Below are 12787 nucleotides of genomic sequence, written 5' to 3' on the forward strand. Positions count from 1 at the left end.
TTCCATAAAGTTGAATTTAATCTAAATATTGCTAAATATCTCTTTATAATTTTGTTTTTGTGGGAAATTGTAATCTACGTGGTGAAAATGTGGAGATAATATTGTAATTGAGATAATATTTTAAGCTTAATGGTGAGTCGCCTGAAAACAAAGAGCTGTGAAAGAAAGGATTTCTGGAACCATGTGATTAGCCCAACCCCACCAAGGGTCTGCATATAAATAAAGATTAAGAAGTTTTAGATTCCATCTATCATGAGTTTATATTCTGGTGGGAGAGAGAGACCATGTAGATAGCTAGTTGCAGTATAATGTAATATGTGCAGTGATACATGTTTTAATAACACATAGAAGTGGCATAGAGAGAATACTTAACTCTAGGGGTTAGCAGGTCAGAGAAGACGCTGATGCCTCAGTGTGAGTTTGGGGGATAAATGGTACTTTGCTTGATGAATCAATGGAACTAGAAAATAGAAAAGGGCATTTCCTAAAGGTTTGAAGGCAAAAAATGATGTGATCTTTTCTAGGAATAACAAAGTATTTTAGTATGGTAATCAAAGTATGAGTTGTGCAAAGACAGGAGAGGAAGGTAGAAAGTATTGAATATTGTTTAATGCATTGTAGAATTTGGTGGTGATGTCTGTAGGAAGGTGGTTGGAAGGACAGAAATAAAACCTTAGGCTTACTGGTTCTGTCTGTTGGGTTTGAGGGAACTATTTTCAAGAATAGTTTCCTGGTGATGTTTCCTATTCAATTACAGTGACTGTTTCTCATTTTAAACCTGTCTTCACCAGGGCCTTCAGCTGTAGTGACTTCCCAGCCCCTGTCAGGATCACCAAATAATATCTCTTCTTTGATCACTTTAAAGGATATATCTCAAGCATTTTTATAGCAAGAAGAGTTCTAAGCACGAGTTAGCTTTAAAACAATTTGCAAATTTCCCAGAAAATGGGTTCCCAATTAAATTAATGACTAAGTCTTATGTTTGAATCTAGACAGTCTAGTTCATATTGTTTTGACTTAGAAAAATATATCTTAATATTCTGTCTGTTCTAAGAAGTTCTATATAATTGTTAAATATTTTTAAAAGTTTGCTTATATGTTTATATCTATTAAATAAATTATTTTAAGGAAAGAAATCTAAACTTCCCAGTAATAAGTTATATGGCCTTACATTTGTCTTGGTTTAGGCTAGATGTTTATCTGGCCCTTTGTTCCCTTAAGAATCACATTATATTTGTTTTATGAAAACATCATTAAAATTATGCTATCAAAATACAATATTTCTTTATTTTGGTAGTTTCTCCTTCAATTTCTTAAGAAGTAATATGTTTAATTGCTTATTTATCTGCAGTTTGGTTGAGCTGTTAGTATACTGAATAGGAAAACAAGCACTTTCTTTGCTCTTTATAGCTTCTTGGGCTATTGTAAGAAAAAAACATTGAGAAGAGTGGTTATCTTGAGTGAGAGAACTTTCTGTTTAATGTATCTTGAAAGGAAAGAAAAACAAATCCTTCTAGGTTAAATTAGAGATAAGGGGAAGGGAAAGAGATTGAGATATAAATATCCTGTTTAAGTAAGTGCCAGTTTGTGACTGGTCAGTAAACACACAGAGTAGATCTACTAGATCTACAAATTTAGGTGTTTAAGTTGTCGTTTGCCCTTTCTTTGACATACTCCAGGTGGCCTAAATTTTTCTTAAATTTTTAGAGAGGAGAAGAAAGCTGGTATTAACATCTCTTCTTTGTTCTTGCAACAGTTTTGTAACACATTACAACTTTCATATTTCTTCTTTTCTCTACTTCAGCTTTTCAGTAAGACAATAGCTTCTTTTCCTTCTTTGGAAAAAATTTAAAATAGTTATTCTTGGTTGAGAAGCTGGCCATGATCTCTCTCTTAGATTTTTTGTTGTTGTTATCTGTAATAGGGCCTTCCACATTTTAAATTGTATATTTCTTGTGTTTTAAATTTTCATTTAAGTTTTTTTGCTAAAAATTAGCCTTGGTGACTTTATATAAATAATAAAGGTGTTGCTGAGGCAATCATTTATTTTTTCACACTGTGTCTTCTCTCTGAGGATGCTGGACATTGGACAGGGATCTCTCTGGTGTTGTTATCAGAAACAGTTGTCTTCTCTGGAGCAGTCAATTTGCTTTCATCTCATGCTAGTTTTCACTTGTCTCAGTTATCTCAATTCATTATTCTAAAGAATTGTGATATTGTTATTTGCCTTGTTTTATCATTAATCTATTCCTAATTTTTAAAAAAAATTCAGTTTCATTGTGGTACAGTTGACAAAATTATATTTAAAGTGTACATCATGATGACTCAGCACAAATACGTTCCTTTCTGTTGTTAAGAACAGAGCTGTCTCTGCAGTGTCCCTAAAGGATTCATTCCTCTTCCCTTCCTTCTCTGTTCTGGGCCATGCCAGAGAAAAATCATGGCCCATTCTTCTCACAGAGAGTTTTGTCCAGGGCAACAATTTAAGGGGAAAAAATAGATTATGAAGTTGGCTATGAATGTCTCCCCAGTTGAATTTTAAAAGTATTATTCTTTATTGAACTAACTATGGTAGGCTCCCTACTTACAAAAAGGTATTCTAAAGGTTCATAAATTGGTTTTTGGAATTCAGAATCAACTTTTCCATAGAAACAATATTATAAGTAGGGTTTATGAAATCAGGTTAATTCACAGCAGCTTGGCTCATAATATAAACTGTAATCAAACTGGAGAGAATTATAGTTAAATTGATATGGTGAAAGCTTGTATTTCTTTTACATGAGGTACTTTTGAAAAACCTAGTAAGAGACTTTTACAAATTTTGAACAGATATTTCAGATACTTTTAAGAGTTTTCATGATTGATGATACTGTATTTATCAAGTCTAATTTAATTTTTTTTAATAAAACAGAAACTTCTTTTAAATATATTTCTTCAGATTTCTTGACAGCCATATGTGTGCATACTAGGAAAATAATCATGAGATGGGATCAAAATTTGGATCCTCTTTTCTTTGTAAAGTTATCAGCATTCTCAATTATAGGTTAAAAGAATAATTTGTGCCCAGCTGGGTGTGGCTCAGCGATTGAACATCGACATATGATCCAGGAGATAGAGATTTGAGCCTGGGTTGTGGGCTCGATCCCCAGTCGAGGGCATGCAGGAGGCAGCTGATCAATGACTCTCTCATCATTGATATTTCTCTCTCTCTTTCCCTCTCCTTTCCTCTCTCTGAAATCAATAAAGATATTTTTTAAAAAAACAAACTTATTTAAAAAAAGAGAATTTGTTACTTTTACTAAGCATCAAGGTAATATATTACTACAAAATAATAAAATGTGTGTTTAATAGTATAGCAGACTATGTTCATTGTAAAATTTTATATTCTCTAAATTATAGTATAAACTAAAACTCACATAGAGCATATTATATTCTATAGACAGTTTCCATCCTTTAAATAGCACTTAATACATGATGTAAGCTGACCCACAGCAGTAATTTAATTTGTTCTATCTTGAAATACTGTACACTTGTATTAATGTTTTAGTCTGTTTTTCATTACAGGAATATAATATTTTAACCACATTAGGCATTTAATACCTTTCAGCTAGTCTGTAGGGGCTTACTGGCATTTTATAAAAATCTACATATATATTATGTAATAACATGTATCATTCTTTACAGAGGATAAAGGGGGTAGAAAGGGAAGGAGTTTTGCAGTGAGAACTGACTATAAAATCATTAAGATCATAACTGTGCACTCCTTTTCAGCCTTTCTCTCCTGTTTCCATTGCCTCTGAGAGACCTCAGGGTGCTAACAGTTGGAGTGAAGTAGCCAGGAAATGTGGGAGAAAGTTTAGTGAGCTATTCGGAAAAAAAGTCAGGTGTTCGGCAGGGAGTGTAGAGGAAGCTAGATCCCTGCTTATTCCTGTCATTACTTATATTTCAGAAAATACCCCATCAAATTTGAAGACTTGTGTCTTTATTATTAATTCATCTACCTTGTGAGCAAGAAGAACTTGGATTGGCCTTGAGAATACTTTTTCTCCATGGTGCAGTCCTGCCATGGTTGCTGACGGCAGCAACAGGCTTGAGGCTTGTCCCTTACAGGGCTCTGAAAGGAGTTAATATAATGTTAGATTGTTGTTTGGATGTTTATAAGTTTGGTATTTTAATTTATGAAATTGGGAGTACTCAAATATAAAACTCAAATGGAAGTACTAGGAAGTACTAGTGACCAAAATATCGTAAGATTAAATCAGGAAATATTCTAAATTTCAGTCTGAAATGTTCATATCCTGTGTATAAGCCTTTAACTTTATTCTAAATGTGTCATGCTTTTAATGCTAATAACTAAAACCAATAGAAGACAAATAACGGCATGTATATAATTTATGACAATATTTTATAAGCCTGCTGCATCAGACATACATGCTATTTTAGTTACACATGTTTTAAATCAGCCAATTTTTCAGAGTTCAACTACCAAGTGTATATTTTCTGATTTCCAAGGGGCAATAAGAAGCATGGTTTCAAGTGCGTTATAACATTAAGGTTAATTTAACAGTCAATTTTGTTTTCATTTAAAAACTCTTTAATTGCTGTTTGCCTAGGGGACAGTGATCCTAGAAGAATGTCAGCTTCCAAAAGACAATTTGAAAAAGCAAATAAAATTTGCAGACCAAGCAACTTCATTAAATATTACAGGGACTCCTCAGATTCCCCAAGAGAGCCAAGATCCTTTACCAGAACAAGATTTTGAAATGTCACCAAGTAGCCCTACACTGCTTCTTCGTAACATAGAAAAACAGGTAAGGAGAAGAGTATGATGTGTGACATGAAAATAAATGTGTGTGTCTCCTTTGGGTGTGGGATTATTAAAGTTGGCAATCTGACATTAAATACAATTAAAATAATATATGACTAGTCTCTATTATAGTATTGATGTAATTAAGGTTATTTAAATACCAGGTATAAGATAAATATAAAGTATAAATTAGTAGCCATTAGATGATAACTCATTTATACTAGGGTTGGAAAATAATTTTTCAAACAAAATTGCTTATCATTGGACTTTTTGCACAGGGAAAGAACACTGGTACCACCTAATAGATCTGAATGATTATTTGAATAATTTATTGATAGAGATTTTTAGTGAAAGGTAATATTGGAATATCGATTCTTTAATAAAAATGATCATGTAAATAGAAAGTCGAGTAAGTTCCTAATAAATTTTTACCATCCCATATATGGACTCAGGCATATGAGATTTTATTGGGCAGAAGTAGGGTGGTTGTTAGAGTAAAACGGGGGGCTGGTTGTAATGCTGTCCTCTGGGCCAATTAACAGACATACCTGACCATCGACCTCCAGTGGCTTATAGTATTTTAGATGTTTTTGAAGGTGGAAAATGAGAAGTGTCAGTGTTTTCGACTGGAAAATAGATACTCTATATACATTTCTTTGCTTGAATAAACTAATGGATGCTTGATAACTGGATAAAGAATCTGTTTGTATTGGTGATTTTGAAAATGGGCTTAATCTAAAAAGTAATAATGTAAAAAATAAAGTCATTAGGTTCATAATATTTTTCAAGAAAATAAATGGTGAAAACATTTCAGGGTTTTTTTGCATAAAAATTTTTTTGAAGAATTGAAATTTTAGATTTAGTTTTATATTCTTTAGTCTCATTATTTCTAATAACATGTTACTAGTTTCATACAAATGAAGGGTTTCAAAATAATAATTTCATATCCCCTTTATTTTATAATAGAATATCTTGCAATTAACAAAATGATGAAATAGGTCTCTATATTTTTTTAAAATGTAGTCACATGATATTAAGTAAGAAAACCAGGTTTTAGAAAATTGATGTGGCATGATTAATTAAAAGGGCGTGTGTGTGCACATGTTGTATATACACTAATGCTCACATATGCTCAAAAAACTTAGTGTAGAGGTATAGATATATACCAAGATATTAGCAATGATTTTCTCTGAAATATGATTATATAGGTGATTTTCTTTTCCTTTTAAACCTCTCTGTACTTTCTATTTTCTATAATGAACACATCACATATGCAATGAAAACAGTTGTCATCCTTTTGTAGAAATGTACTATTTCCATTGATGTGGCCTGTGTTTATTATAATTGTTTTAGATGATTGTTTTTAGAATGATTTAATTATTGCATATTACAAATATATCATGTATATTTAAGTTTGGGATAAGGGGCAATGAAAATTTTGATAACTAAAAAAACGTATTTTTGAATTAGGAAAAATATTAAGAAACGGTGGGCATGAGATTAAAGCCTGAATTTGAACCATAGCTCCATTTCTTACCAACTCTATAATCCTTGGTCAAGCGGCTTCATCTTTCTTTCTTTCAATTTCCTCGTCTGTAATTGATCTTATATATAGTAATATCAGAAGTTCTAATACCTACTTTACAGGCTAGTTATAATGATTAGAAATATTCTAGTGCCTGGTATAGTGTCTGACACATAGTACACACTTAATAAGTCATAGCTGTGATTTTTGTTATTAATTTGGCTGTATCAGGAAATATTATGTAGATTCTATTATCTGACTTCAGATGTTTTAGAGGACAGGATAAGTAGATAAAGGAAATATAACAAAAGAAGAGGCGTTCTTTAAAATGTAAATTTACTTATAAGAAATGGAAATATCAGTAGTTGTCTAAATCATCTTGTAGTTTAATATACATGTACAGGGGTGGGCAAAAGTAGGTTTACAGTTTGTATAAAAAAGAATATAATTATTAATAAGTAATGATTCAAGAATTGTTTTGTATACTCATAACTGTAAACCTACTTTTGCCCACCTCTATATTTACTAAAATATAAACATTTACTTGTTTCATGAAAAGTTAAGCATTTAATCGACACTAAAGGCCTGAGATTGAACTCACATTTCTTGCTTAGCAGTTGACTGTTTTCTTGCAGAGTGCACAGTTGACTGAGATCATCAACAGTTTGATTGCCCCTCTCAACTTGTCCCCAACTTCATCACCTCTCTCCTCCAAATCTTGTAGCCATAAATGTCTGGCCAATGGCATTTCCAGGAGGTAGGTAACAATGGGATGGTTTTGCTTCTAAATTTGGCTTCTCTTACTTTATTTTGTTTTTATCTTTTAAGTATTACAGCTGCTTTTTTTCTTAAGTACTATTAAAGTACAATCAATAGACCACGGATACATTTGTAGACAACATCAAACATACATAATTAAGGTAACTATAAACCTGAGAATGAGGGACACAACTTTCCAGAAAGTTTTATAATGTTTGTAAGAAAAGAAAAACAGTGATATTATTTGCTACAGATTACTGCTTTAGTATATTTCCATTTTGTACATTTTATATATATTTTTAAGCTCCATACTGACCTTGTATGGATTTTAAGAAAAAAAGACCCTAGATATAGTTTGGGCACAAAAGATTGATAAGCATCATTCATAAAATTCAGTTAAGTTTTTTACTCAGCCATTTTGTGTCTCAATATTATAAGGTAAATTTTTTCTGGATGTAATTAATATAATACCTATAATCATTAGCAATTTATTATGTTATATGTCATATGTTACACACTATGAATCCTAATCCATTTGGGGACCAGCATTTGTTCCCTTTTATTTTGCTTGCTTTTCTCTTTTAGTTTTTCCTTTCAAAGATGCAATTAGAATTAAAGATGATGTTAATATATAATTTTGTGGGTGCACCTAATTTTTCCCAGTAAGATTGTAATATGGGCATCTTTGCTTTAACTATAGAGGATTAAGTGTAATTTAGTATTGGGAGATATTCATATTAATAATTGTATGATTTAGTACTTAAAATTTTAATACAGTTTGAAAGGAAAATTTATACCATGGTGAAAATTATGCTAAATAGCCATCATATTCTTAAGGAGGTTGGTGGATGTAAACCGTCTTAAAATAAAAATGCTGTTATTTGATTTTTAGTTCTAACTTGTTATTGTGAAAGTCTAATTTTTAATATTTTTACAGTTTTGTTTATGCTAGGTCATTTATCCATTGTTCTGTTAAGGAAACAGTTTCTTAATTGGTTTTGCTTTACTTATTTATTTTACTTTATATTCATTCCTTGTATCACTGATGATTCACTTTGAAAGTAAAGATCCTTACATGTTATATAGGAAAACTATGATAGATTTATTTGTGAGAACATATCCTAATTAAGAAATCACAGTTACAGGTTGAGCCATTTAACACCATCAAACTGATGTATGTGCATTGTGATTTGGGGCTACCCGCTTTAGGTAATATTTTGTTTACCTAACTACTTATTATACACATACTCAGGTATGTGTGTGAGTGTGTGTACATATTTTCATTTTAAGGTACTTGTCTGTAAATCTGGTCATTCATTCACAAAGTATTTATTGCATACGTATTTGCTGTATGCCATATAGTCAAAGTCCTGGGAATACAAAGTCAGCACTTTTAAATAACTTGTAGTCTAGCAGGTGAACCGTGTAATTATTAAAATATTATATAATCATAATGGAATTATGTGCACTTGTTTGACTATTTGATTTTTAGTAGCTGTCATAGTTGAAAAAGGTAACAAATAAAGGAACGTATGCCCAAAGGAAAGAAATGTAACATTGGCTGTGTTTAATAAATCACACTGTTTCAATCCTGTCTAAAAGGTTCTTGTTGAAACCAGCTAGTAATGCCATCTGATGTCAAGTAGTTATTCTTACAAAGTATTTGGAAGGTTTATTTCTGAAAGTTTGTAACAAATTCTTTGATAGCTTTAAAAGTTGATAAAAATTTGTTCTCTACCTCTTTGAAGTATGCTGTATGTGTTTTAATTAATCTTATTAATTTTACTAACTTAATTTATTTTTGGCAACAATCAACATTTTTTTCAAAATACTTCCTATATAACAAATTTCTTTCAAAAAGCATTTATTTTCACAATTTTTATCAAAATATTATATTTCCCTTCAAAGAAAGATTGTTTTATTCTCTAACATTAGCTAGAAAATATAATACAGGTACTTTTCATCAAAGAGAAGAGGAGCAAATGTTAAATGTTTTGTTTCCAGATAACCAGCAAACTGCTGTGTGAAGCAAAAGATTAGGGAGATACTCATTAACATTTTTGTAAAAGTTCTATTTATGACAATATATGCCGTAAAATATATACCATAAAACCAAATCTATTTAACAAAGGAACATACAAACTGGAATATATTGCAGATAAGAGAGTAATTAACTCTGAAAAGTAGAAAATTTTGAGAATATGTGGAGATTGTGTTGGATGCCAAAGAGAGGTCCTGAGCATGTATCTTGGTCTTGTCAGTTATAAATTGAGACCTCAGCAGGAGCAGTGTAGTGGCACAATGGAGAGAGACGAGCTGGTTAGTGAGGATGGAGAGGGACTGAAGCAGAGAAGGAATCAAGGCGCTTACACTTTCAAGGCTGCTTGACTGTAAGGCTCTGTAGCAAAGTGCATGCACAACGTCAAGGAAGGTCTTTTTGTTTTAACGATGGAAGAAATGTAAGTGACTTTATTAAACTAAAGGGAAGGGATAGAGCTAGAGATGGGGCGTGTAAAACTACATATCACAAAGTTATGATGGAGGGACCTTATGACAGGAGAAAATATTTGTTCTTGTGAGTGGTGTGAAGAGATTAAGGTGGGTATGGATGCAGTTGTTTATAAAGTGATCGTGGCCAAGTTAAGAGTGGGAAATGGAGTTAGGTAAAGATTTGGATAAACATTAACAAGTAAAACTGCTCCTACTCTTTGTCCGCACCCCCCTCCTTTTATTGTAGCATGAGCAGCCCATCCCTTGAGAAGGATGTTATGTGGTTTCTAAAGGCTTTTTAAAAAAACCCTTAACAATATTGTAAAAAGTACTTAATTGATATTGGTAAAACTAGTTAAGAATTTAAAAGTACTGTATTCTCTAATTCAACTTTTTATAAAATAAATGCACGGTAGTGATATTCTACAAATTTAACAGATTATTTTACATTATTCACATTTGAGGATATTACTATAGATTTGAAAATTAATTGAAGATACAGTTATATAATATAGTAACTTATGGAAAAGCTTTATTTAAAAGTATCTGTATGGAAGCAATGTGTAATTTTTATATTTATGAGCCTTTTGACCCTGTGACTAATTGAGGCCTAGGTTTATTTCTTGTATCTTACTATTTTTCCAATATGGTGTTATTGTTTTCCTTACATACAATTATATATGAAGAAAACACCTTTCATACTCAAAGATTTTCAAGAGTAAGGGCTTAACCTATTTAATGTTATTCAGACTTGACATACAGCGCTTTCTGTAGATGTCCATATTAAGCATATAAAAACTATTCATTTTATGTATTTAAGTAAATGTGAAGGTAAGAAAATTCATCATTTGAATAAGAATTTTAAAACTTCTGGTAAAATGTACATAACATAAAATTTACCATTGTAACCGTTTTTAAGTTTAGTGGCATTAATTACGTTCACATTGTTGCATAGCAGTCGCCGTCATTCATCTCCAGAAATTTTTCATCTTCCTAAACTGAAATGCCCATTAAACAATAACTTCGCATTCTTCCTTCTTTCCAGTCCTTGGCAACCACCATTCTACTTTGTGTCTATGAATTTGACTACTCTAGGTACCTCATGTAAGTGAAATCACACAGTATTTGTCCTTTTGTGACTGGCTTATTTCACTTAGCATAATGTTGTCAAGGTTAATGCATATTATACCATGTGCCAAACATTTCCTTCCTTTTTGAGGTTAACTAATAGTCTGTTTTATGTTTAGACCACATTATGTTTTCCATTGATCCTTGCATGAACATTCAGGTTACTTCTACCTTTTGGCTATTGTGAATAATGCTGCTTGAACATGGGTGTACAAATCCCTGTATGAGTCCCTGCTTTTCATTTTTTGGATATATACCCAGAAATGGAATTGCTGGATTGTATAAGAATATTTTATTGTTTATTTTGAAAGAGAAATGAATGAATGTTGTTAATGATATTTCTAAGCCACAAGCCAAGGAAAACAAGCACCCAGAAAACTAAGAAAAGCATAGCAATCTCATTTTGTCTGAGGCCAAATTCTGACAAAATTTAGTTGAGGTTTTGATAGCTTTGTGGGGAAAGAGAAGGGAGAAATCAAAGCTAAATCCAGAAAAATCAAATGAAGCTTTAATAGTTTGTGGGATGAGAGAAAGAGAAAGCCATGGCCTTGCCCTATGGTAAGGAGATTAAATGAAATCGTCTTCATATTTAGCTAGGACCACCCTCCTCCAGGAGCTACACCCTTATAGTAAATGTAATCAAAAGGTAATCTGCTCTTCCCCCCCCCCACCCCCACCCCTTGAGTGCCATTTGGGAGATTCGCCTTGGTGCTGAGCAGAGCAGAAGATAAAAGAAAAAAAGTAAATCTGTCTTTGAGATGGTCTCACCATAGTAGGGACTTTCACATGGAGTTTTCAGCCCAAATTTGCATCAATGAGTCAGCCAAAGAATCCCTACTTTAAAATGGTTCGGGAATGGTTAATACTACAAGATAGATGGCAGAGGCAAATGCAGATTCTCTCTGGAGGAAGGCACCTTCTTAGCCACTGGAAATTATCAGAATTAATTTTTCAAAGTCAATGATCAACACACAATCAAATATAATCAAACGTGTGAGGAGACAGAGACATAAGAGTAAGAATAAAGAGGAAATTAACAGGAAAAACATTATAAAGTTTTCAGATATTAGAATTATCAAACACTGATTATTTAAAAAACAGTGCTTGTTCTGATTTTAGAAATAAAAGATAGGCTTGAAAATATCTGCAGAAAAGAAACTATATAAGTGACATAGCACATTTGAGGAAAGTCCAAATAAAACTTCTAAAAAATTTTAAATTAAAAACTAAGTAAGTGAGTTTGTCAGCAATATGGACATGTTGAAGAGAGAATGTGTAATGAAGATAGAAGAAAAATTCCAGAATGTAGAAAAAGAGACAAAACAATGGAAAATACAAGAGTCATTTAAAAATGTGGTGACCACATTTAGCAGGTCTAATATGAGACTTAATCTGAGACCTGGAAGATGAGCTAGAGAATGAAGCAGGAGCAATATTCAAATAGGTACTGGCTGAAAAATTACCTCATTTAATGAAAGACACCAAGTTCAGGGAGCCAAGCATGAATTCTGTGAGCAGGACGAATAAGAAGAAATCTACCCCTAGAAATAGAGAAAATCTGAAGGAAAAAGAAGAAAAGACTGATGTAACATCTAAAGGCAACAATAGAGGCCTGGGAGGAGGAAACATCACCTTAATTGAAGCCACAATTCAACTGACAGCTGACTTCTCAAGAGTGATGGGAGCCAGTGTACAGTGGAATGGTATCTTCCATGTGTTGAAAGAAAATAACTGTCTGTCTAGAAATTCTATACCCAGGGAAAACTTTTTTGAGGTCTGAATGTGAAACAAATGTTTTCAGACAAATCAAAACTGAGTTTGTCATTAGTAGATTCTAATTAACGATAACAATGAAGGTTGTGCTTTAGGCAATAGAAAGTGATGATCCTAGATAGGTCATTGAAGTGTAACAAGAAATAACAAATAAAATGGTAAATAACTATATTGCATATGTAAACAAACAGTAGTAAAATATGTCTAATGGAGTTTAAAAAAAAGTCCATGGTAACAATAGCATATAGGTCAGGAGGAAGGTAAATGGATGTAAATTGTTCTCAGGTCCTTGAATATAATTATTC

General features: G+C 32.2%; 1 protein-coding gene and 1 long non-coding RNA gene across 4 annotated transcripts in view; one reads left to right on the forward strand and one right to left on the reverse strand.

The window, feature by feature from the left end:
* Positions 1-12787, forward strand: part of KANSL1L (KAT8 regulatory NSL complex subunit 1 like) — an 80422-nt gene that overhangs the window by 21067 nt on the left and 46568 nt on the right. For both annotated transcript variants that reach the window (XM_016196740.2, XM_016196741.2), the window contains exons 4-5: positions 4614-4811; positions 6968-7089. In XM_016196740.2, the coding sequence (XP_016052226.2) occupies positions 4614-4811; positions 6968-7089 (320 nt within the window). The remainder of the gene's footprint in view (positions 1-4613; positions 4812-6967; positions 7090-12787) is intronic.
* LOC107524728 (uncharacterized) overlaps positions 1-12787 on the reverse strand; it is a 46930-nt gene that overhangs the window by 12768 nt on the left and 21375 nt on the right. Inside the window, exon 3 of one of the 2 annotated variants that reach the window (XR_001601997.2) lies at positions 11422-12267. The exons of the other annotated variant lie outside the window; for it this stretch is intronic. This is a non-coding gene — a long non-coding RNA (uncharacterized LOC107524728). Of the gene's footprint in view, positions 1-11421; positions 12268-12787 lie in introns of those variants that run through there. 2 annotated transcript variants of the gene reach the window in all.

This window comes from Miniopterus natalensis, chromosome 8 (assembly GCF_054644295.1).
Source record: "Miniopterus natalensis isolate mMinNat1 chromosome 8, mMinNat1.hap1, whole genome shotgun sequence".
Classification (NCBI taxonomy): domain Eukaryota; kingdom Metazoa; phylum Chordata; class Mammalia; order Chiroptera; family Miniopteridae; genus Miniopterus; species Miniopterus natalensis.